The sequence below is a fragment of the Periophthalmus magnuspinnatus genome, chromosome 5 (assembly GCF_009829125.3).
Source record: "Periophthalmus magnuspinnatus isolate fPerMag1 chromosome 5, fPerMag1.2.pri, whole genome shotgun sequence".
NCBI classification, from domain to species: domain Eukaryota; kingdom Metazoa; phylum Chordata; class Actinopteri; order Gobiiformes; family Gobiidae; genus Periophthalmus; species Periophthalmus magnuspinnatus.
The window spans coordinates 12,757,814-12,782,271 of NC_047130.1; the positions used below are offsets into that span (position 1 = coordinate 12,757,814).

A 24,458-nucleotide genomic window follows, 5' to 3' on the forward strand; every position below is an offset into this window, starting at 1 on the left:
GCTACTTCCGGTTCTCGTGGAAAAGTTTTTTTGTTTGTTTGTTTTTTTCTTCTTCTTCTAAATTTTTTTTATTTTATTTTTTTTTTACTTTGAACAAATTATTTACTTATAGTGTGAATGTAATAGCATAGTATAACTTTTTTTTTTTCTTTTAATTACGAGTAAATAACTGCCATAGGATACAAGCAGCCCACTAATTGTTTCTTATTTTGAGTTGTAAACAGCTTCCATGCATAACAGCACAAGTGAATACATCAGCAAAAAAATATGTAAATTATAATTTTAATTTTAACTGATACGCGTGAATAAAAAGAGACTAACAAAATAGAAAGGAGGAACGTTCACTGTTAATAACATTGCCAGCCGGCTCTATTTCGCCGTCGGACCGCTTTACAATCGGCTTGTGTTCTGATTTTTTACTATCAAATGCGTCTATTTTTTGTTTATTTCTTTTGTTATTATACTAATTTGACAACGACATAACAGCAGCGGTAGCAGAGGTATAGCATAGCAAGATGTCATCGTAAAACGTTAAGTTAGATCTCGCAAATAGTGTGTTTTTAGGTGGACCTGAGCATCTTTCTCACGGCTCCATGCTACGTGTACAGTAGCCAAGAGGAGCTCATCGAATGGACATCCAAATGGCTTCGAACGTGGATTTTAACCTTTTGTTGGATATTTAAAACCCTAAAATGGACCTCAGACGTATTGGTGTTGTAATGTGTGGGTTACGTTAGCAGGGAGGTTATATTTGTGAAAATATATATTTAATCATGGCCAATTAGGCACTTTTAAATGCCTTTGAAACGTAAAAGAACTACGCCTAGACTGTTCCGCACCCATCTGCTCTCATAAAGATGATGTATTCGTCCAGAAGAAAGCCAGTGCTGTATTTCAAAGAGGAGAAAAGGTGAGACTGAGGGGTGTTTTGTTTTTTTGTTTGTTTTTTTATTATTATTTTTAGTTTAGTTTCAAAGTGTCACTACTTTATGTGTTTGCCTTTGCTGTTAGCTGTATGAACGTGTGTAACTTTATTCTCATTGTTGGTCTTTGAAGGAGTGAAAGGTCAAGAATGGACAAAAAGTGAGTAAAATGAACAGTAAAACAAATTGGAATGGAAAATGAAAGTGCATGAAAATGTGTGGCTCCGAAGCAAATCTTAAAAGTGTACGATGTGACTGTTCTGGTCTTTGTTCCACAGTATAGCATTAAATGTATCTGTCTTACATTTATTTAATTATAGGTGTTTTGATTACTCAAAAATGTACTCAAACATCACTTCTCCTATTCACAAAAAAACGCATTAAAGGAATTATATGCAGATTTTCATTTCAAATTCCATAAATGTGTGATGGCCAAGTTGCATGTTATACTTTGGTGTTTTGGTTTGGAGTATTATCCAATCAGAAAGCAGAATGAGCCTGGGTTGCCAGTGTCAAAGCTAAAAGCTGGTTGGTTTCAATCTAAAAGGACTCTCTTTCATATGAATAAATCCCAACACCTGTTTCTGAGCTTTCACCTGAGGCATGGCCTGTCGATATATTGAGAATGAGAAAAGCTTGTGTGTGTGGGTTAAGGCACTGGCAACACTGGTCCAGTTGTGACTTTAATACTTAGTATTGCACTAAAAGTGTAAAAGCACAGCTGCATATAGTTCCTTTAATTATTTACTCCACACTTGGTGGTGAGTTACTATTGTTGCTACAGCTGCCTTGGGGCAGACTGACAGAAGCAAGGTTGCCTATCAGCACCACTGGCCACTCACACGTTCATACTAGGCAATGTGAGTGTGTCTTGCAAGTACACAAAGTTTGTATGCACAAGTGCCTCTACTTCGCCCCTGTGGCATGTGGTATTATCAGTAGTCTCCCATTCATAATGCCATACTGTTGAACATTCCACGTAAAGAGATAACATCTTCATGAAGGAAAGCAGGTGAGGAACTCTCCAACAGAAAATATATTAATGTACCTTTTAAAGGATTTAAGAATCAAACTTTGACGATATATAGCTTATTGTACCCTGATTAAGAATTTGAACTTTGACTTAAATGAATGGTATGTGGAAATGCTTTTTGTGTAACAGAAATAATTGGACTTACTTTTTGTTTTTCTTGTTCAAGTCAAGACTTGAAAACTGTATGAATGTATAATATTTACTGAGTTGTTTCTGACTCATCTTTACCCGCCAGGCTGGAAATGCCTTGCTTAATCTAGTGGCCTTGTAGTAAGTAGATTAATCTGGTGTGTTTTGATGCCAGTTATCTTCACTAGTTTGCAATAAACTCTTGCTCTAACCTTGAAATAAGCTTGCACAATCCTCACTTCTATATCACAGCATTCTTAACAAACTCCAGTTCATACCAGCCTCAAGTTTATCAGTTAAGGCTGAAGCCACAAGCCACGAGCCAAGTCAAAACCAAGAACTGAAATCAGTTCAAGTCTAGAATTAACCTAGGACTAAACAAGGAGTAAGAAGACAAAAACCAGGACTGAACCAGGACAAACCAGGAGATCTCCACATTAAATCCATGGAGAGAAAAAAAATAGAATTAAAACGAGACTAGACTTTGGTTTACCAGGATTAATTCAATTCATTTTTATTTCAATTCATTTTTAATTCAATTAATTTTTGTAAAGCCCAAAATCACAACAGCAGTTGCCTCTTAGGCTTGAACATGAGAATTCATTTAACAAACATGACTTGATCAGGACTAAACCAAGCCTGAGGTCAGGACTAAACCAAGCCTGAGGTCAGGACTAAACCAAATCTTAGGCCAGGGCTAGGCCAGGACCGTAGCTAGGCCGGAACTAGGCCGGGCCGGGACTAGGCCAGGCCAGAACTAGGCCGGGACTAGGCCAGGCCAGGACTGGGTACGTTCACACTTGCACATAAAGCCACATTAAAATTAAGACTAAACTGAGACTAAATTCAGAACTAATCCTGGACTAGACTGGGACTAGACCGGGACTGGACCAAGGCTAGACCAAGGCTAGACCAAGGCTAGACCAAGGCTAGACCAAGGCTAGACCAAGGCTAGACCAAGGCTAGACCAAGGCTAGACCAAGGCTAGACCAAGGCTAGACCAAGGCTAGACCAAGGCTAGACCAAGGCTACCTGCAGCATTTTTTCCTACATTATGGTTGGTTATCTACAGGCAGAAATGAATGAACCAAGACTAAACCAGGACTAAACCAGATCTCCCTCTCTTGTCCTCTGGTCCCTCAGGTTCCCGTGGAGTATGTGGCGTTGCTCTCGCTGTAGTGTCTTCCAGCTCTTCGGCCTGTGCATGGTGCTGGTTCTGGTGCCTCTCCTGTGGCTGCAGCTTTCCTGTTCTGGAGACATGTCCTCATCCCAGCGCTCCTCAGCCCCCTGTCCCCCCCCGGTCCAGGGCTCAAAGAGGGACCAGAGCCTGGAGCCTGACCCGAGCAGCTGGGGCCCGCACAAACTGGCCCTGGTGGTGCCCTTCAGGGAGAGGTTTGAGGAGCTCCTGGTCTTTGTGCCCTTCATGCACAGCTTCCTCAACAAGAAGAAGATCAGACACAAGATACTCATCATCAACCAGATAGACCACTACAGGTGAGAAACAGAACTGGAGGAGGACTGGAGGAGGACTGGAGGAGGACTGGAGGAGGACTGGAGGAGGACTGGAGGAGGACTGGAGGAGGACTGGAGGAGGACTGGAGGAGGACTGGACCAGGGCTTGAGCAGGGCTTGAGCAGGGCTTGAGCAGGGCTTGAGCAGGGCTTGAGATTGACCACTACAAGTGAAGACCGGGACTGGACCGGGACTGGACCGGGACTGGACCGGGACTGGACCGGAACTGGACCGGGACTGGACCGGGACTGGACCGGGACTGGACCGGGACTGGACCGGGACTGGACCGGGACTAAAGTAGCACTGAACCAGGTCTAAAGCACTGATAGACCAAATAACTACCACAGGTGAGGAGAGGGACTGAACCAAACCAGACCTGAAGTAGCCAGGCCTAAAATGGTATGTTCTTGCCCAAAGGTTTAACCGCGCCTCCCTGATAAACGTGGGTTACCTGGAGAGTGGTAATGACACAGACTACTTGGCCATGCACGATGTGGATCTGCTGCCCCTCAACGATGCCCTGGACTACGGTTTCCCCGCCGACGGGCCCTTCCACGTAGCTTCACCTGAGCTGCATCCGCTTTACCATTACAAGACCTACGTGGGAGGGATTCTACTGCTCACCAAGAAGCACTACAAGATGGTGAATACTGCCAAGACTACTACTGCTCATGTATCTGCTGTGGTACAATGATGCGATTACTAGTTTTGAACATAAACTGTATATACTAAAGGACATGGCTAACCCGCTAACCGCCATGTTCCAAATAGGAAGTGAGCACGGGTGCGCTTCCGACTCCGTCGACTCTGGCTCCATTTCACATCACACTGACAGACCATCACCCACTCATTCTGTAACTGCTGTTGTCAGGCTCGTCATTTTGGTCTTAAAATGTTCATATTAGCCCGTCTACATGATCCTGGTGTTTTAATTTTGCTATTTTGTCTGTAAATCAATATATCAACATTAATAACAGAAAAATCAGGCACCTTCTTTCCCTGAGACTGCTCCCGTTACTGTTAGCAACAGGTTTGATTCATAATGTTGTTAAGCCCCCTGGAGCTGTAGGTGTAAAGGGGCGTTCTTCAACAGCCTCGCTCCTGATTGACTCTTTGGTTGTTATGATATTCGCCGTTGGAATTCCAGATATGGAACTTTGCTCCATATTGGCCCCTATAACTTCTAGCCTCGACAAGCTTCATTTGACTATATGTGACACATACTTAATCGACTTCTTTATACAGTCTATGGTTCTGATGCAGCAAAGTTTGAGGGTACATTTTCGACGATACTAAATTGTCAAATTCGATTTTGAGGAATAGACTTGATACTCAACACCGATTTTGATCCCACAATGATTATATAAAAGCACTCACATTTAGACAATAGAATCTGATTTTCAGCATTAAATGGTAGTACTTTCTTTTATATTCCCATGTGGCCTTATATCTGTGTAACCCCTCAGTTGTGAAGGTATGTTCCATAGTGATCCCTGGGCATATACTAGTATACTAGTGGGAGATTTGGGGTAATTATTGCTTCATTCTGCTTTTTTTTTTTTTTTTTTTTAAATACTTTTGGAGCTCATGCCACGTAATGATACTCTCTATTTAAAATTGGTTTGCTGGGATTATCCTGCTTAGTTTTATTTTGCCAGTGGCACAAAGTCATTTCTATATTAGCGTTTATCACAGTATTTCTCTGTAACAATATATTCAAAATGTGTTATTCGACAGGCCTAGTATGTAAAGGTCCTGGGATCCATTGGCCTTCGGGTTGACTCTCTGAACCACTGAGCCACAAACTCCCAGGTTTCCTCCATGGCTAGTCCCCTCCCACTAAAAACATGTACATAATATTTTGCATAAAAACAAGACAAATAAACTGCAACATCCTTTTCTGTAGAGGCTCAGACACCAGTGAGTCCACATACTAGAAAAGTATTGCACTGGGCTTAGTGCTGGGTCGGTCAGTGGTTAACCAGTGTAATCCTTGAAACTTTAATTCTTTCAGCTCATTGTCACCAGGCCTGTTACGATCACACATTTTAAAGATATATTGCTACAGAGATATACTGATACTGATGAGATATACTGCAACAAATGATAATGTGTGAGAAGTGTGATATTGTAGAAGTAAATATAGATGACAAACAATAACAAAGCCATAAAGCAGAATTATCCCTCTAAAAGTATTCTAAAAGTACAGTATTGATAAAAAAAAAAAAACTGCAATAAATACATGACAGAATGCAACACTTAAGTAGTTAGTTTGTGTCTATAATGAGTCATAGAAGTTCATAATTCAAAACTCCACAGCTCTAATCTCAACACAGTACACAAAAATAACCCAAAATGTTCCCACCAGTGTAAAGAAATCATATATTACATTACATACATAACGTTGATATATATATATTGTCTTTATTGAGACAGGCCTAATCACAGATTTCTTGTTTTGTCTGTTTCAGTGTAATGGCATGTCCAACCGCTTCTGGGGCTGGGGGCGAGAGGATGATGAGTTTTACAGGCGTCTGAAGAAAGCTGAGCTGCAGGTAGCACAAATAAAATTTCATTTCACAAACATATTTCTTAAGTTTGTGTGTCTCTAAAAGAAATCTCATCATATATTCCTTTAGTTGTACCGTCCAACTGGGATCAACACAGGGTACAAGACGTTTCAGCACATCCACGATCCGGCCTGGAGGAAGAGGGACCAGAAGAGAGTGGCAGCACAGAAACAGGTACAAGCTAAACCAACATGGGACAAAGAATCTTTCATAACGTTATAATACTGCAGTCTGAAATAATTGTTAAGGCCACTGCAAATAATGCTTAAAGAGCGGGTATTATGCAAAATTAGTCGGTTTTTTTTAGCTTTTTACCATGTTAAAACATAGTTCCCTCAACGAGGTTACTCATTATGTTTTGCAGTGCACTAGATGGGCTTGGCTAGTCTAAGCTATACTTATTTTAATGATTCTGTTAATCCATTGAAAGCACCACACCACCCCCTCAGTTTGCTCCATTCCTGATATTTGGGCACGGCACAGTCCTTGTTTAGAGCTGAACGCGCCACTATCTGCCAGGAAATTATGTTGTCCATGCTACTGTGTAAAATAGAGCCCTATATCTTTTATAATGATATTTGACTTTTTCCAAATGGTCATGCTAAAGCTAAAAAACAGGCAGTGTTCACATGACATCACAACATTGCACAATCCCTATAGCGTAACATAACTATAGGCACTGCTCTGTCTGAAGTTCTGTTACTCAAATTTCAATTTTAATCTGACCTTTAATTTAACTCAATCTGACCAGAAAGAGCTGGTTTAGCTGTAAAAACAACAGTTAAACTGATTTTTGCTGTTAAACAAGTCTGTCAACCTAAAATTACAGTCACAAGCTAGCTATCCTATCATTAGCCAATGTTTTTTCAGTTAGTCACTCTCACCTTTTTCTTGAAAATCATTCACCTAAACTGGACCATGGACACTCGTATTGATCACAGGCTCCTGAAAATGTTTAAATCCATTTTGTATTTTTTTCTTGCATTTTCAGATAGATCTAGATAGCTCTTTAAGACAGATCTTAAAACATTTTGGGTATTGTTTGCTAATGTGTACATTGCATCACCACGGTAGCTGCTGAACATTATGCCATAGCATAATGCAAAGTAGAAATACTTTTCATATATAACTAGTACATAAAATATCACCTTTTTGTGTCCAGGAGCAGTTTAAGGTGGACCCAGACGGCGGACTTTCTAACCTCATGTACTCTGTGGAGTCCCGACAGGAAATTACCATAAATGGAGCCCCGTGTACGATCATAAACACCAAACTGGATTGTGACCAGGAGCACACGCCCTGGTGCATTCTGGGATAGTGTCACCTACACTTGGCATTTTGAGTAAATTTCACAGATCTCAGCCTGGTGCATAGGATGGAACTGCTAAGGGTACAGAGCAGAGAAGAGAAACAAGAGGGGACTTTCCAGTGGTCACCTACAGTACGGTGGCCATCTTGTGACTGTAGGTTTTACCCCTTCCATATGAAAATAAATGGGGAGCTGCAGTTACTTTCATAATCTTAATTAATTAATTTAGTCAATTTGACTTTGACTGCACAATAGCAGTAAAATCTCATACTCAGGGATACAACAACTATTTTAGGCAAGATTGGAACTGGCAACCTCATGTTTAGAGGGCATACTTTACCAACTGTGCCATTGTGTCATGTGGAGTAGCTTGTTAATTGTCTATAGGGTTGTGTGCTTAATTAAATGTGACTAGTTACAAATGATTCTCAAATCAATTTAGAAAAAATTTAATTGAGAAAAAGATTAAATTGTGTTTTGAAATAATATACAAAACATTACTAGTAATTATAATAAGCCTATCTTCCTGTAAAGTTTTTTTTTTTTTTTTTTAATACTACAAAGCTTTTCTTTGAGTCATAATTGAAATAATAATTTTCCAAATAATTCTAATCTTGATTTTATATAATTTTTTATTTTATTTCTAATTGAGCAGCTCCTTGTCTATGGACTTGTCCCTATAGTTATTTGCCATATGCACATTTAGTAGAACTTTAACCAGAGAGAAGAAATCAATGTAAAAACTATTAGACCTGTTACTATACGAATGAGCCTTATCCTACTGTCACAAGATGGCGCTATGTCCACTTTGTTGTGCGCTGTAGGGTTGTACTACTCTCTGCCACAGCCCTGGTGCATTCTGGGAAGCATCTAAGAACAATGCAACTACAGAAAAATGTACTACAGAATGTCCACAAAAGACTACAACCAGAATGGACTACAAATGCAATGATTTGTGGGTAAAAAAGTCTACAATGATGGACAACAAGCATGGACTATGTTGATCCCACTGCACACCTGAGCATCACCAAGTGGCCATTTTGGATTTAAGTGTCTGAAATGCAACCAGGACAAAAGATGCAAGTTCACTGGGTTTTGAATTTGAACAACTGCATTTCTTACTGGTTTAAACTACTGGACATTATGGGAAAGATCATTTAAGTATGTGTTAAAGGGCCCATATTATGCAATTTTCTGATCTATGTTATGTTTCTTCCTCAAAAACAGACCTGGAGTTGTTTTTTGTTTCATTCACACATGTTTAACACATAAACCCTGCATATTTAGGCTGAGTTATTTGCTCAGACTAAAATACTCTGTTCCACCTTGTGATGTCATGTGGTAATACAGGAAGTGCTCCATGGTACACCTTCACTAGAACCATTTTGATCATTTCAGCCCTGGAATTGACTTGAACTAAAGGTAAAAGGACATGTTAACTTGAAATTACATCACACGGTGAAACAGAGGATTTTGATCTTCGAGATGTAGAAAGAATAATAATGAAAGGTTACTCAAACATGTGGATGAAACAAAACACAACTCGAGGTATGTTTTTGAGGAGACAATGGTGTCATAACATGGTGTAAAGCTCACAAGAGTCGATTTTGCGTAAAATGGGAACTTTTTACTTTCTGAAATGTTTGTGACGTAAACATTGGACATTGAACCACGCGACAATAATCTGGTTTTGCTCCTCATTCTCACACAAAATGATTAAGATTATTTTATTTTTTGTAAAAGTTTGTGTTACTAAGCCAAAAATGCTGTCGACTCCTGGTGGATTTTAGGCAGGGAGTTACTTCTCAAGAGTGCAATTTTATGGTGGGAGTTTTGGTTGAGACTAGGGCAGCACGATATGAGAAATACTGCAATATTCAATCCACTGCAAAAAGTTATGGAGCTCAACAGTCCCGCCCACTAACAAGTCCACTCTGGCTCTGGAAGTTCATTTTCCTTTCTCTTTTCCCCATAGACTTTTCGAAATATTCAAATATTAAGAGTTCAGAGGTATCGCAGAGGCTAATCAGCTATGCACTATCTAGCTACGTGCTAATTAGCTATGTACTAACCAGTTACGTGTCTACAAAAATTCATAACATGGTAGTTTTAAGTACAAATAAATGATAGGTCTTGTGATCATTAGTTACCCCATAGATGATTAGGCCTGGACATTCAAACTTTTTTCTTTTATCTTTTTTTGGAAAGCCTACGGGAAAAATAAATGGGAATTTTACTTCCAGGACCTCATTAAGAACATTTAAACTGTTAGTTCACTATTTTAAGTACAAAAGGCCTGTTCCATTGGTAGATCATTTTACATTTCACATTTTCTTAGTTCAAGTATTTTTTTACCAGTTAAATTAAAACCAAAAATGTCCATGCCTTTAGTTACTAGTCAAACTATAGAAAAGTCAAAACTAGATGGAAACTAAACCAATACCAACCCAGGTCTAAAATAGTGAACCTTGTGTTAAGATATATTTAGTTTCATGCGATATTGATTATCACGACAACCAATACTACGATATTGATTTTTTTTTGTGATATATCGTGCAGCCCTAGGTGAGACTTAAGAGTAAAAAGTGTTTATTCATACTAGCATTATACACATTATAACAAGCATCATTTTTTAAAACCTTTAGCTCAAATTTCAAGCAAATTCTGAGTAGATCTGCAGATTTGAAAATAATATAAGAAACATAATTTAACAAGCTTTTACTTAATACATGCTTGCCTCCATGGAGATGTTATTGCATTGCCTGGAATGTTCCGCAGTATGGCCTTAAGCTTGTCTATCTCCGTGGAGACAAGCAAGTGACCACCAGACCAAGTTACATGTCTGGTATGTTTTTCAATGTATTTTTTTTAGCAACAACAGCACTTGTAATCGAGCAAATGCTAGCTAGTAAAATGCCGTACTGTGAAAAGTTCCAGGCCAAACAATAAAATCACCATGGAGATGAGCAAGAGGCGAAGAAATGTTACATAGCTTTCTGTCTTATGTTCTCAATGGCATACTGAAGCTGTCTTTGTAAGTGTTCGCTAAAACGGTTATGAGACAGTTGATTAGATGTGGCCAAAGATACAAACCCCAGCCACAAGAGGGCAGTAAGCAGCTATTCTAGTACCTCCATTTGTGCTTTTAATTTAAACTCAAAATGTGTGTAGGAAATTTTATGAAATGCCAGTATTGGGATATTTTACTTTCTGTTGTGTTTAAGTTGTATTTTGAATAGATTTTTATTTAAGAAAGTGTCACCAAATGTGTGTGTGGACTGAGCCAAATGAGACCAGCTGGAGCTTCGGGTCAAGAAGAAATAAAAGATAGTTTGTTTTTTTAAAGTCTGCTGCTTTGAAGTTATTACAGAGATGTAGTTTTGAATTCATGTTTCACATCTACAGAGATTGTTGCATCACAGTTAAAGTTATAAAAAATAATATAGTACAGTTTTCTCCATGTATCTGAGCAAAATGAGTCTCGCCCCAGTTCATATATATTGTATAAGCAGCTCTTGAGGTCAAAGTATGTGTTTGTATGTTTATTGTTGTTAGCATTACCGTTACAGCAAAACTCCACTCTGTGGAACTCCAAGCTGTGAAAAGTGCTTAAAAACTCATTAAGGTAAATCATTAGGATGCTCTGAATTCATAAGGTGAATGAAGAAAAACTTTGGATCACAGCAAACTTTAAAATGAAAGAAATCTGTTTTTCATATTTAAAAAAAAAATCAGGTACAGCTCCTTTAATATGTGAATGGAGCCCGGGTTTCTTTGGATTACTTACAAAGCAATCGTACTGTAAACAAGGACAAAGCTTGGCCAAGTTACACAATAGTTATATAATCTTTATTTTATCTTTATCATTATTGTCTGAAAGTCTCAGTCCCTGATTCAAAAAAATGTGAAAAACAGAACTAGTTTATTTTTAAACAGTTTGCAGTGGTCCTGATTTACCTTATGCATTCTGAACATCATAATTATTCACCATGATGAGTTTATAAGTGCATGTAATAATAATAATGCCTTACACTTGTAATGCACTTTACAGGCTTGTCAAAGCCTCTCAAAGCACTACACTATAGTCATTATTCATTCATTTCCACACTTGGTGATGGTAAGCTACTATTGTAGCCACAGCTGCCCTGGGGAGACTGACAGAAGCAAGGCTGCCAATCTGCGCCATCGGCCCCGCACACACCACGCACACACCACTTTCATACTAGGCAATGTGGGTGAAGTGTCTTGCCTAAGGACAAAACGACAGAACTTGGTCCGAGCGGGACTCGATCCTCCAACCTTCAGGTTGGGGGGACCAACACTCTAACCACTGAGCCACTGTCACCCCACCTGGAAAACCACAGGTGGGGCTTAGTCCTGGTTTTCCTGTGGAAAACCATGACTAAGTTCAGTGGCCAGAGGGGAGTTTTGCAATTACAGTAATGCTACCAACTGCCAATGCCACTTTTTTGGACTTATTTTGATCTCAAGAGCTGCTTGTGCAATATACCTGTAGACACATTTTGCTCAGATACATGAAAATTGGATACAGGCTCTTTAAATGTAAAAAAAAAAAAAAACGTGCATAAATTGTCTCTGCATTTTGGAAGGAATTTTGTGTATTGATGATAGAGATATAGAGATTCTGCTTTAAACATGGTGCTGCTACCTCTAATTTATTTACCAACCTTTAAATGATAAACACAGGTGCTATTCAGCTAAAATGCATTGTGGAAAAGCTTTCATATGCTCTTATCATTTAGGCCTATATTATAACAATGACAACATGCTTTTAGTCTGACGTTTATGGACTCTACCATTAGCCCTCATTAGCCGTGCTAGCAGTCTGTGCGTACGTTAGCAGTAGAACAGTAGGCACTGGTTTCTTGGTTTGCTCCATTTGCACCTTCTTCACCGGTGTTTAAAGGTGTCAGGTCAGGCCTATTAATAGACACATGACACTCTGCACAGGGATCACCAGGGGGCCACACTTCATTTACAGCTCCATGTGCTCCCAGAGGCGACATCCAGCAATTATCCACACGAGGAGATGGGAAGGGGGAAATATATGGGTTAAGTCAGAACTAAATGTCTTTAATGTCCTGCAAGATTCATGTTTTAATCTTTCCACAATACGGCATTAAGCACATGTATTTCCACAGAGATAGGCAGGTTACAGTAAGAATGCCTTCAAGATTTTTGCATAAGGATAGTCTGTAATTGAACAAATGTAACACCAGCTGTGGCACACTGTCAGGCAGCAGTAACATAGGCGGCCTCTAGTGGTTATATGTGAGAATATAACAGGGCCAGGGTGGTCAGGCTAATCTCGGGGTCTTGTTCACGAGTGAGGGAAGGATGGAGCGGGAGATTGACAGGCGGATCAGTGCAGCGTCTGCAGTGATGCGGTCGCTGTATCGGTCCGTTGTGGTAAAGAAGGAGCTGAGCCCAAAGGCAAAGCTCTCGATTTACCGGTCAATCTACGTTCCTACCCTCACCTATGGTCATGAGCTCTGGGTAATGACCGAAAGGACAAGATCGCGGATACAAGCGGCTGAAATGGGCTTCCTCCGCAGAGTGGCCGGGCGCACCCTTAGGGATAGGGTGAGGAGCTCGGTCACACGGGAGGAGCTCGGAGTAGAGCCGCTGCTCCTACACGTTGAGAGGAACCAGTTGAGGTGGCTCGGGCATCTGCTCAGGATGCCTCCTGGACGCCTCCCTAGAGAGGTGTTCTGGGCATGTCCCACCGGGAGGACGCCCCGGGGAAGACCCAGGACACGCTGGAGGGACTATGTCTCTCGGCTGGCCTGGGAACGCCTTGGGGTCCCACCGGTGGAGCTGGAGGACGTGTCTGGTGTGAGGGAAGTCTGGGAGTCCCTGCTTAGACTGCTGCCCCCGCGACCCGGCCCCGGATAAGCGGAAGAAAATGGATGGATGGGTGGGTGGTCAGGCTAATTACAGATGGTAGCTTTAAGTGTGCATTTAAAGGAACTGTATAGAGTCTGTGGTGTAGCTCTTACAGTTGCAGCTGCAGAGAAACTAATTCATTATTGGCTGCAGGTGCTGGAGCATTTTAGGGTTCAGCACTGAAAAAAATAAAATTATAATATTACACACAGGTCCTTTAAATTAAATACATATACACATGTGGTGCAAACATTAAAGGTAATGTTAACAACACAGTGACAGTGATCAGAAGAAGAATGGATTTTAAAAACACAGAGAAGCACTTCTGGGGGAAAAAAAAAAATAATAAAAAAAAAAAAAAAAATCAGGGCTACACCAACACTATAACTCAACCAGGCAGGGTGCTGTTTTACATTTAGACACTAGATGGGGATGTTGGCTTCTGAATAAACCCGCTGCTTTCTCAAATAATTAAAAGAAAAGAAACATGCCAATCATTTTTTTTGTATTAATATTTTCTACCCTAGTGTCACTGCTGCAAGTTCTGTAAAATGTCTGCCCTCATAACTGAAATAACACAAAGCTGTGATGCAGATCAATCATGCTCCTGGCCTTATCACAGCTGCAGTGCCTCAAACCTGCGTCAAATGGAACTGTTTAAAGGACTGTCTTCACTGTCCAGTGTGCCATGTGGCCTCTGCTCCACAAGTTTTGGTATGTGGCCCACAGTGAACAAAACGCTTGGATCGCCCTGGTCTGAACATTCTACAGAATATTTTAAGGACACATTCACACAAAAGCTTTAGGAACTGAAACAGGACTAAACCAAGACCAACCCAAACTTACATAACATATAACAGATGAAAAAAAACAGAACTAAACCAGAACTAAACCACGACTAAACCAGTACGCTCCTAGGGCCAAACCAGGACTAAACCAGGACTAAACCAAGACCAACCCAAACCTACACCAAGATATAACAGGGGAGGAAAAAACAGAACTAAATTAGGACTAAACAAGGACTGAACCAAGACTAAACTAGGGCCAACCCAAACCAAACACCAGAGTCTGGTGACTTAAGTGGGACTAAACCAGGACTAAACTAGACCAACAGTAAAATCAGGGCCAAACAGGACTGTTAAAGACTAAGCAGTAAATAAACCTAAACCAGGACTAAACTGGATTTTAATCGAGGACAAAACCAGGATTAAATTGGGTCTCAAAACCAGGACTAAACCAGGACTTAAAGCTCTGGACCAAACCGTTTCTTTAGGGATGATTCATGTGCAGCTCTCTGGGAAGATTGTGGGTACAGGGACAGGGGACTGTAGGTAATGATGTCTTAATGACTCCAGTGGGACCAGGCCTACACCCAGTCTCAGGTCCAGACTCTGGGGAGGGCCTTGAACGCACCGCGGGGGGATCATTAGAGAGACAAGAGACGGTGAACGCACCAAAACACACCTGTTCACTGGCCCATTAGCAAACAGATACTGTGCTTATGGGTTTAATCATTTCAACAATAACAAAGATTATACCTGAATTGACCCAAGACTAGACCAGAACCAAACCAAGACTAAACCGGTGATAAACCAGGACTAAACCAGGGGTAAACCAGGACTAAACCAGGAATAAGCTAGGACTAAACCAGGGATAAACTATTACTGCAGGACTACCAGATCTAAGACTAGACCAGGACTAACCCAGGACTAAAACAGTACTAAACTAGGCCTAAATCAGGACTTAACAAGGACTAAACCACGACAAAAACAGGACTAAATATTTGTAGATATTATCCAGTCCTTTCACACATAGGTACTCATGTGGTAGTCTTGTGTCTAAACTGTCTTCCATAGTGTCCCTGAACGTAGCTTCTGTCAGCACGAGGCGTTTAAAGACCACAGCGTATCCGTCACTTTGAGCGCTCACTCATCGCACTCAGGCTAACCACTCTGACATCAGTGAACAGGCATCTGGTCTATTCTACACATGTGCAGTAAAGACATCTGTCAGATACACTGTAACAGCCTCCTCCTCAAGAACACCTGTGTCGGTCTAACCAGAACTAAACCAGGTCTACATCTGGATTAGTTAAGATAAACTAGGTCTAAACACGTTCTAAACCAGGTCTGAACCAGGTTTAAATCAGGTCTAATCCAGGACTAAACCAGGACTAAATCGAGTCTGAGCCATGTCTAAGCCAGGTCTGAACCAAGTCTGAACCAGGTTTAAACCAGGTCTAGACCAGGACTGAACTACTATAAGTCTAAAGCGGGTCTAATCCAGGACTAAACTATGTCTAAACATAGGTCTTAATAAGGTCTTAACAAACAGTACTGAAGTAACTAAACCAGGACTAAACTAGAACCAAGCGAGGAGTAAACCAGGACTAAAAATGGTACCTAAACTACTATAGCAGAACTGAAGTTATTGGTCCAGGGCTAAACCTTGAAAAAAACAGGATCAGACAGTCTGGGACAAAACCACCGCTGAGCCAAGTCAGTAGGGCCTGGAAATGTTCCACAGTATGGCATTAAATGTTCTGTTTTGCATTTACTCAATTACACAAGTTTCTAATCCTCAAATATACTTTGAAAACATGCATTCTTACTGTGAGTGGGGCCACCACTCCACAGATCTGACCTGTAACTTGCCTTAGTCATGGCATCACTTGCTTGTATTGCAGATAAAAGTTTAATGCCATACTTTGGAACATTTCAGACAAAACAATAACATCTCAATGGAGACAAGCAGGAAGGTTACACATTATGCCTTTAAAATATATGGCTTAATTTAAAGAGGTAGTATTACACTTAACATTAACATATTTAGATAGCAAATGAAACTACTGTACATTGCATCAGGTTTGTGAAGTTGTAGTATATCACTTTGTATCATGTTTTTGTATATTTGTGGAGAATTGTCGAGTGGGAGCATGGGTAACGTGGGCTTGCGGGCGGAGCATTGGACAGAATCTTACAGCTAACCGGAGGGTTCAAATAGGGCCTGGGAGAGATCACTAAATTACTCAAACATGCATGGATGACATCTGAAATGATGAGGGAACATTATAACATTGATACACAACTCCAAAAAGTCAATTTTACATAACATCCCTGCTTTAAAGAGCCCATTCTACACTATTTGATCTATGTTATAATGTTGTTTCCTCATCACAATCACACCTGTTTAACATGTTTAACACACAAACCCTGCATATTTAGGCTGAGTTCTTCTCTCAAACAGAAAACACTCTCTTCCACCTTGTGATGTCATGTGGTGATACAGGAAGTGCTCCATTGTGTTTTTAAACTCCATACACCTTCACGAGAATCATGTTGATGATTTCAGCCCTGGAATTGCCAATCTCTGTTGAACTAAAGGTAAAAGGAGCTGTTAATTTGAAAACTACCACTTCATGACATCACAAGGTGGAACAGAGCATTTTAAACTCCAGGTATGTTTTTGAGGAGATAACAGCATTATAACAAGGCTTAAAACTCACAAGAGTCAATTTTGTGTAATATAGGACCTTGAACAATGGAATAAGGTGACATAATACCAGCAAATAGGGTCAACTTTTCTCTTTCCTCCCTCTTGAGTCCTGTCTTTGGTATCTTGGTGCGGTGTCTGTCTGGCTTGTTTACACTGTGGGCTTAAGCGCGTCCTAATCGGGGATAATGGATGTCTAATGGCCAGGTGTGTGCAGGTAATGAGCAGTGTGCAGAGGGGGCGGGGCCTGTCGCACCTGAGCGAGGACAGGTACAGGAAGTGCCCGGGGCCAGTAACAACAACAGTCTGACAGCTCACACACTGGAATCTCACACCAGACGATGATTTATACTGGCATGAGGAGAGCACTGGTCAGACTACAACTCCCACAATGCATCTGTCTCAATAAGAAATAGGTTATGAGCTTTGAATAGGTTGCAGCAAATCAAGACAAGTGAATCAAGACTCATAAATACCTGCTCTCACATCATTGCTTCCTCGCAGTTCTCACCTGAGGCCCCTCCAGCCCCGCCTCCTGCTCTCTTGTATCACCATGGCGACCACAGGTGTTCAGGTGTTTGTGTGTGTGCGTGTGTGTCACCACGTTTACCCTAGGTGTGCCTCACGCTCCATAGACTCCCTATGATGCGGTCGACATTAGGTTAAACAGTCACTGGTTTAGATAAATTATGTTTCAGAGAGTTTGAATATTTTTAAATAAATTAAAACTGTTACAGAATGATCATATTTTGAAATACTAAAGGTTATTGAAAAGGACAGACTTAAAGGTTCTATATTATGCAAAAGTGACTCTTTTGAGCTTCATGTTATAATATTGTTACTTCATCAAAAAAAATACTTGTCACATCGAAATATAAGTCACATCTAAACCACAACTTGGGCTAAACCAGGTCTAAAGTGGAAATTAAACCAGACTGAAACCATCACAAACCAGTAAGTGAACAAAATATATTATTTACTGACTGTGATTTAGTGTGTGAAGTGTCTTGCCCAAAGGCACAACCACAGAACATGCACTTGAGCAGGGGAACTGAACCTCCAACCTCTTACAGTTTAAACAGCAGCTGCAGTTCTCACTTAGCTCCGGCTCTTTAAAATAGTTTAGCGGGTAGAGCGTCTCATTTTTGGACACATTCCTCATAAAAATGTTTCAGGAAGTGGCTTTAATAACAGAGGAGAGGACAGACAGGAGCAGAAGTATAGTGCTTTGTGTCAATACACTGTTTATCTTCATGTGAATATGTCTGTCTGTTTGAGGCACCCAAGATACTCAGGCCTCACATTAGCTTTCAACTACAGTAAGTGCATCCATAATAGAATGTACAGGTTTTGTCATATTTATTTATTTATAACAAATTTAAATAGATGGGTTGGGTCCTTGTGCTGGGTGGTATACCACACTGCTCAGACTGTTTCACTCTATTCTACATTTGCTTGTATTTCTTTGTAATGTTGAGATTATGCCGTCTTCTTGATTATAGGGAACATTTCAAGTTAATGGGGGGAGACTGTAAAAGGATAAATCACTCAGCCATTCTCTTCTTCCCATCTCAAGCGGGGAGATGGTCCTGACCAGTCTCCCCAAAGACAGCCGGCCTCTCTTCTTCCACCTACCCGCTTGACTCATTACACTTTATTAACAAGTTAGTGCATTCAGCTCTGCTCCTCAGCCCAATTTGTCCAAAGTTTTGTATTCACTCTTAAGGCTCTGTGACGACATCATAGAGGTAAAACAAATACTATCTCTGTCATGACTCGTGTGTTAGCTGTTTCAGAGCGTGCTCAGTCTGTGTTTAAGCTGCTCTGCTGCAGCATTAGAAGAGGCAGCTGTGTGAACGAGACTCTAGTCAATAAATCCCATCCATGTCTGGATCGGCCTATAACGATATGAGTAATGGATCAGGAAATCCCTAATGAGAAGTATTTCTTACTTTTCAGTCCAGGTAAAAATGTAGTAGGGTAGAAAGTACAGGTCTTCTCTCAAATGTAGTGAAGTAAAAAAAAAAGTATAAAAATACATAAAAGATCTGCTTATACAGTATGTTATAAATATACTTTCCACCACCACATAAAAGAAAGTATGCTTTGAGTCCATGGAGACACGCAGGTCACACCACCACCAAGTCAGATCTGTGTTGAGGAGAGTCCACTAAAAGTAAGAGTGTATGTTTTAAAGGTAATTATTTTAGGAATATAAAACCAGAAGAGATACATTTAATGCCATTCTGTGGAACATTTCAGGCAAAGCAATAACATCTCCATGGAGACATTCAGGTGATGAACTTTCGACAAAAAAGTTCCATAATGTGCCTTTATTTTTATGAAAGTAGTGACTGTAGAATTTGAAGTATTAGAAGTATAAAGTATTTATTGCAGTATAACAGTAGTACTCATAGTTTACAGTAGTAGTGCTCGTAGTTTCAAATTCCAGGAAGAAAGTCATTTTTCTAGCTAAATGTATTGTTACTAATAACATCTAATGTTATTCTGCTGTGAACCTGTCTGTGGTAGTGTGTAGTACTCAGTGTGTACTCTGTGTAGTAGTGTGAACTACTAATCTTTGTTGAGTGAAGTTTGTTTGTACTGTCTTCTTCCTCTTGGTGTCAGATCTAAGCCCAGAGCTGACAGCTGTGTAACCCAATATTGCTCAAATGCCTGCAGTACTACCACTGTGTGCTTACTACTAATACAACCACAGTTATTTCTACTGCACAGTTACTACCACTACTGTTACTACAACAGTACTACATCATATTGGTATCTTCTATTTATAAACTTAATGTGTATAAAACATTTAATGAAATATTCCAGGACTGACATGTTCTAATAACACTCATTCTTACTATGAGCGGAGTTGCCTTTCCACAGATCTGACATGTTACTTGACCTGGTGAGGTCTTTAGAGATAAGTTTAATGCCATACTGTGGAACATTCCAAGAAAAGGAATAACTTCTCCATGGAGATGAGTAGGTGGCTAACGCCCCACTAGAAAAGTTACATATTGCCCCTTTAATCTAATAACTTTTTAAAGAAATATGCTTAGAGTAGTTTTCAGATACCACTTTTACTCCTGCTTGAGAAATATTTTTATTGAAGTAATGGTACTCTTACTTGAGTAAAAGTTATGTTTCCTCTTCCCACTGTGATTAAAGAGACTTGAGCTTTATGTCAAGAATATGAAATGATTTGAACATTTGTGTTTCTTGCAGCTCCTTCTCATGAGTCTATCTGATTTCATGACCATTACAATAAATTCACTTGAAATTATATCTTGGTGTTTTATAGTTGTTTTAAATGTGCTATATAAATAAACCGAACCGACTCCTTTGTATGGACCCAATCTCTAACAATAAATGTCAGGTTTCTGCATTTATGTTTTTTTTTTTAGGTTTTTCTTTCATAAAATGAGACTAAATAATAGGCTCCAGTCCTCCATCCATAGACTGTATATATAAATGGACATAGCTAACTTGTTAGCCGCTGCATTCCAAATAGAAAGTGAGGATGTGCACACTTCCAGCTCCATTGACAATTCACGTTCTATTGAAAAACTGTGGCCCCTCTCTCTGTAACTGCTGCTGTCAGACTCATCATTTTGGTCTTAAAATTTTCATATTAACCCTCTTTACATGATCTGGTGTTTTTATTTCACTTTTGTGCCCTTAAATCAAGCACTCCTTGCTAAACCTGTGGGGTGGGCAGGAAGGGGCGTTATCTTCAACAGCCTCACTCCCAATTGGCTCTTTGGTTGCTATGATACTTAAGGTCGGAATTCCAAATATTGAACTCGGTTTTAAGTTTGCTGCTATAAGTGCTAGCCTCGATGAACTTCATTTAACTTCTCCACCTCTTCCACTTCTTTGCACAGTCTCTGTCTCCATCTGAAATGACATCCTCATTTTGTAAAACATCATGAGTGCAGCCAATCAGATCACGTTATACTGCTGTGACACGACCCCTTCTGATTCTTGTCATTGTTAATACTATTCAAAACATTTGAATGAGAATGAGTTTTGTTCGATGGCAGATGGACAGTCACCTCTCTTCTCCCCCTCCCTCTCTCACTCCCCCTCTCTTTCTTCCTCTCTCTTTCCGCTCCTCACAGGAATAGAAAAGGAGACTTTCTCTCCAAAAACGATAGAACACCGGAGGAGGAAGTGTGTTCACACTCCACTCGCCTCAGGGCAAGCTGGACTCAGCCAGTCTTCCAAGTACAACTACACAGAGTACACGCACAATACGCACAAAGTACACAAAATACTGCAGTCACTATAACCATGAAGGAGGGATAATCTCACACTTTGACTAATGAGGGGTTAATTAAAGACATTTGGGGTGGAAGTACCGGGGGTCGCCACTAGGGGGGTGCCACAACACAGGTACTGTGGTCCATAAGAAAAAGACCCTATACTTGTTGATGTAATTGTAAAAGTATCTGTAGCAACCGTAGGACCACTCTACTTCTCTACTGAGAACTTTGGGAGCTTAGTGGCTACCACACTGCTGCACCCAATAAGTTCCTAATAAATAGAAAACTTCTATGACACAGTAATTTCCTGTTTTGTTGCAATACTATGTAATAGTGGTGGTAGTAGTAGTAGTAGTAGTAGTAGTAGTAGTAGTAGTAGTAGTAGTAGTAGTAGTAGTAGTAGTAGTAGTAGTAGTAATAGTAGTAATAGTAGTAGTAATAGTAGTAATAGTGGTAGTAGTAAGAGGAGGAGCTGTAATAGAAGTAGTTGTAGCTGTTGTAGCAGTAGTAGAAGGAGTGGTAGTAGGATTTGTGATGTAATTAGTAAGAGTAGTACTAGGGCGTCTCCGGTGAAGTTTTCATCTCATTTGTAAAGTCTTTAACATGTTGTCAGTGACATCCACCTGCATCTTACTGTCCACTGCGGGTACTTTAAATATTTGTTAATGTAGTAATGTAGTAATATTACTAGTAGCAGTAGTAATATTCAATAATACTTATTCCACATTGTTGCTGTTAGAAGTATTGATACAAGTACTACTGCTACTACCATTACTATTAGTTCATTACTGCTACTATCACCTAAACCACTATTACATTTTTCTTCTGTGAGTGTAAGAAATTGATTGAAGAAAGGTCCCGTTCAGATCCAACATGGCCGCCTGTGGCTCTGGTCCTCTTGGCGGCGTTGCGAGCGTTTGGCCGTGTGTCTCTTCTTAATGAGTTCTAATTGTTCCACAGACTGTTCTTTAAAAACCACGCTACGCTAATTTATTCATGAATGCAGAGGGGCCTTCTGCTGTCGAGTCTGCTCGAGACAAACAACACCAAGCAAAACTGTGCAAACCCACTGCAGTCTGTGCATAAAGCTCCACTAGGGAACTTTCTCATCTGGACATGCATCATCAAGTTCTATCAGAAATATACGCAAGCTCAGAGGAGAGTGGCAGTTCAAATCAGGCTAAAACAATAGCTTTCTAGTGCATTAGCTGAAGTGTATGCGTGAGTGTGGTGATGGTGTATGGACTCGAAGAACAAGGAGGAGACAACAAGGACAGACAACAAGGAGGAGGACTCTTTAGGTAAACAGGATATAGACCAGTGGAACACATTTTTTGTTTTGTTTTTGTTTTTTTTCAGTCTGGTCCCATAGCTGTTGTCTGTTCTAATCCTGGTTCAGTCCTGATTTCATCTTGGCCAAGTCCATGTTGAATACTGTTTTGGTTCCAGTTCAGTCCTGATCCTGATTTAGTCCTGGTTTAGTTCTTGCTCAGCTCTGGGGGAGACAGCTCCATTGTTCTACTCTGCACATATATATCACACTTATATGACAGACTGCAGTCCTGCTGAGCTGTGGATCTCTGAGAGATTTTTTCCTATTTATGAATATCCTGTTCACAAATAAATAAACCAAGCAACTTTGAAAATGCTCCATTATTTAAGTAAACTGCATTAGACGACACCAAATATTTTATTAATTGGCTTTCCCCACTCTCGGGTCAGAAATCTGGAGAAGGTTCCTTGGTCCTGGTTCAGTTCTGTAGCACATTCCTTGGTCCTGGTTCAGTTCTCAAGAAGGTTCTTCGGTCCTGGTTCAATTCTGCAGACCGTTTTCTGGTCCTAGTTCAGTTCTGGAGAAAGTTCTTTGGTCCTGATTCAGTTCTGTAGACCATTCCTTGGTCCTGGCTCAGTTCTGGAGAAGTTTCCATGGTCTTGGTCCAGTTCTGTAGAAAGTTTATTTAGTCCTGGTTCCATTCTGTATATTATTCTTTGGTCCTGGTTGAGTTCTGGAGAAAGTTCCTTGGTACTGGTTCAGTTCTGGAGATGGTTCTTTGGTTCTGTTCTGTTCTGGGTCTTTGGTCCTTGTTCAAGTCTGATTCAGAGGTCCAGATTCTTAATGTAATGCAATCCTTGACTGGTCCTGTTTATCCATCCATTTTCTTCCGCTTATCCGGGGCAAGGTTGTAGGGGCAGCAATCTAAGCAGGGACTCCCAGTCTTCCTTCACCCTGGACATGTCCTCCAGCTTCTCCAGTGGGACCCCAAGGCGTTCCCAGGCCAGACGAGAGATCCTCCAGCGTGTCCTGGGTATTCCCTGGGGCACCTGCCCTGAACACCTCCCTTGGTCCTGTTTAGTGAGAGTATTTTGATTGTCCATGAGTCCCGTGGTCCAGTTTACTTGAAATGACCCTAGGACCATCACAACAGTCAACATTGTGCCTTACAGTAGCACTTCCCAGAAGAAGAAGAAGATTTCTGCAAGGGAGGGTCCTTTCCCCACAGAGCACAACCAAGGAAACGGCAGAAGAAGGTACAAAGAAAAAGTAGAGGTTTCCCGTCAGCAGGAGCCTAAATACAATACATGCATTTAAAGTTCAATACAAAACAATGCATTTGACAAGAGGATACCAAATACACCGGAGACATAATGTGACATACAGTATATAGTGACATAATGAGGGAACTTTATCGAGGTAACTTCATATTTCACAATTCCATTAAACATTTACATTTCTAAGCTGGAACATTCAAAGCAATAACATCTCCATGGAAAAAGCGCATGGTGTACCCTCCAATAAAAAAGTTCCATAGTGTACCTTTAAATGTGCTGTGGCCTTGTTTGTTCAGTCTGTGTGATTGTGAGAAGGGTATGAGTGCATTATTTTCATTATAAAGTCATTATGAATAATTATAATAACTAAGATCAATCAGAGATCAGCCAGGCTCCACTTAGGCCTGTGTCTACAACAAAACAAGTCCCAAAAAATATAATAGTTAATAGTCCATGTGAAAGGCCAGTCAGGGCTAAACCAGGACAGAAAGAGGACTAGAACAGGACTAAAACTGAAATTAAACTAGAACTAAATCAGGATTTACCAAGGCTAAACATGAACCAGGGCTAAAGTAGGAATAAACCAGTACTAAAACAGAACTAAAACAGAACTAAAACAGAACTAAACCAGGGTTAAATCAGGACTCTGTCAAGACTAAACCAGAACTAAAACAGGACTAATCCAGGCCAGAACCAGGGCTAAACTCGAAGTAAACCGAGATTTTCCCAGGGCTGAACAAGGGCTTGATTTAACCAAGACTA

The 24,458-nt window shown here is 40.4% G+C and overlaps 1 protein-coding gene across 1 annotated transcript; it reads left to right on the forward strand.

Moving 5' to 3' along the window:
* The first annotated feature begins 355 nt into the window (after window positions 1-355).
* Window positions 356-10,818, forward strand: b4galt7 (xylosylprotein beta 1,4-galactosyltransferase, polypeptide 7 (galactosyltransferase I)). Its single transcript, XM_033966574.2, has 6 exons — window positions 356-910; window positions 3,229-3,579; window positions 4,015-4,240; window positions 6,069-6,152; window positions 6,237-6,341; window positions 7,330-10,818. The coding sequence occupies exons 1-6, from the start codon at window positions 858-860 to the stop codon at window positions 7,483-7,485; spliced, it is 975 nt and encodes a 324-aa protein (XP_033822465.1). The 5' UTR covers window positions 356-857; the 3' UTR covers window positions 7,486-10,818.
* The last annotated feature ends 13,640 nt before the right edge of the window (window positions 10,819-24,458 follow it).

Coding starts and splice junctions, on each gene's coding strand:
- b4galt7 (XM_033966574.2), top strand. CDS start 858: ATGATGTATTCGTCCAGAAGAAAGCCAGTGCTGTATTTCAAAGAGGAG. Junction 4,241..6,068: donor CCAAGAAGCACTACAAGATG/GTGAATACTGCC, acceptor TGTCTGTTTCAG/TGTAATGGCATGTCCAACCG. Junction 6,342..7,329: donor GAGTGGCAGCACAGAAACAG/GTACAAGCTAAA, acceptor TTTTGTGTCCAG/GAGCAGTTTAAGGTGGACCC.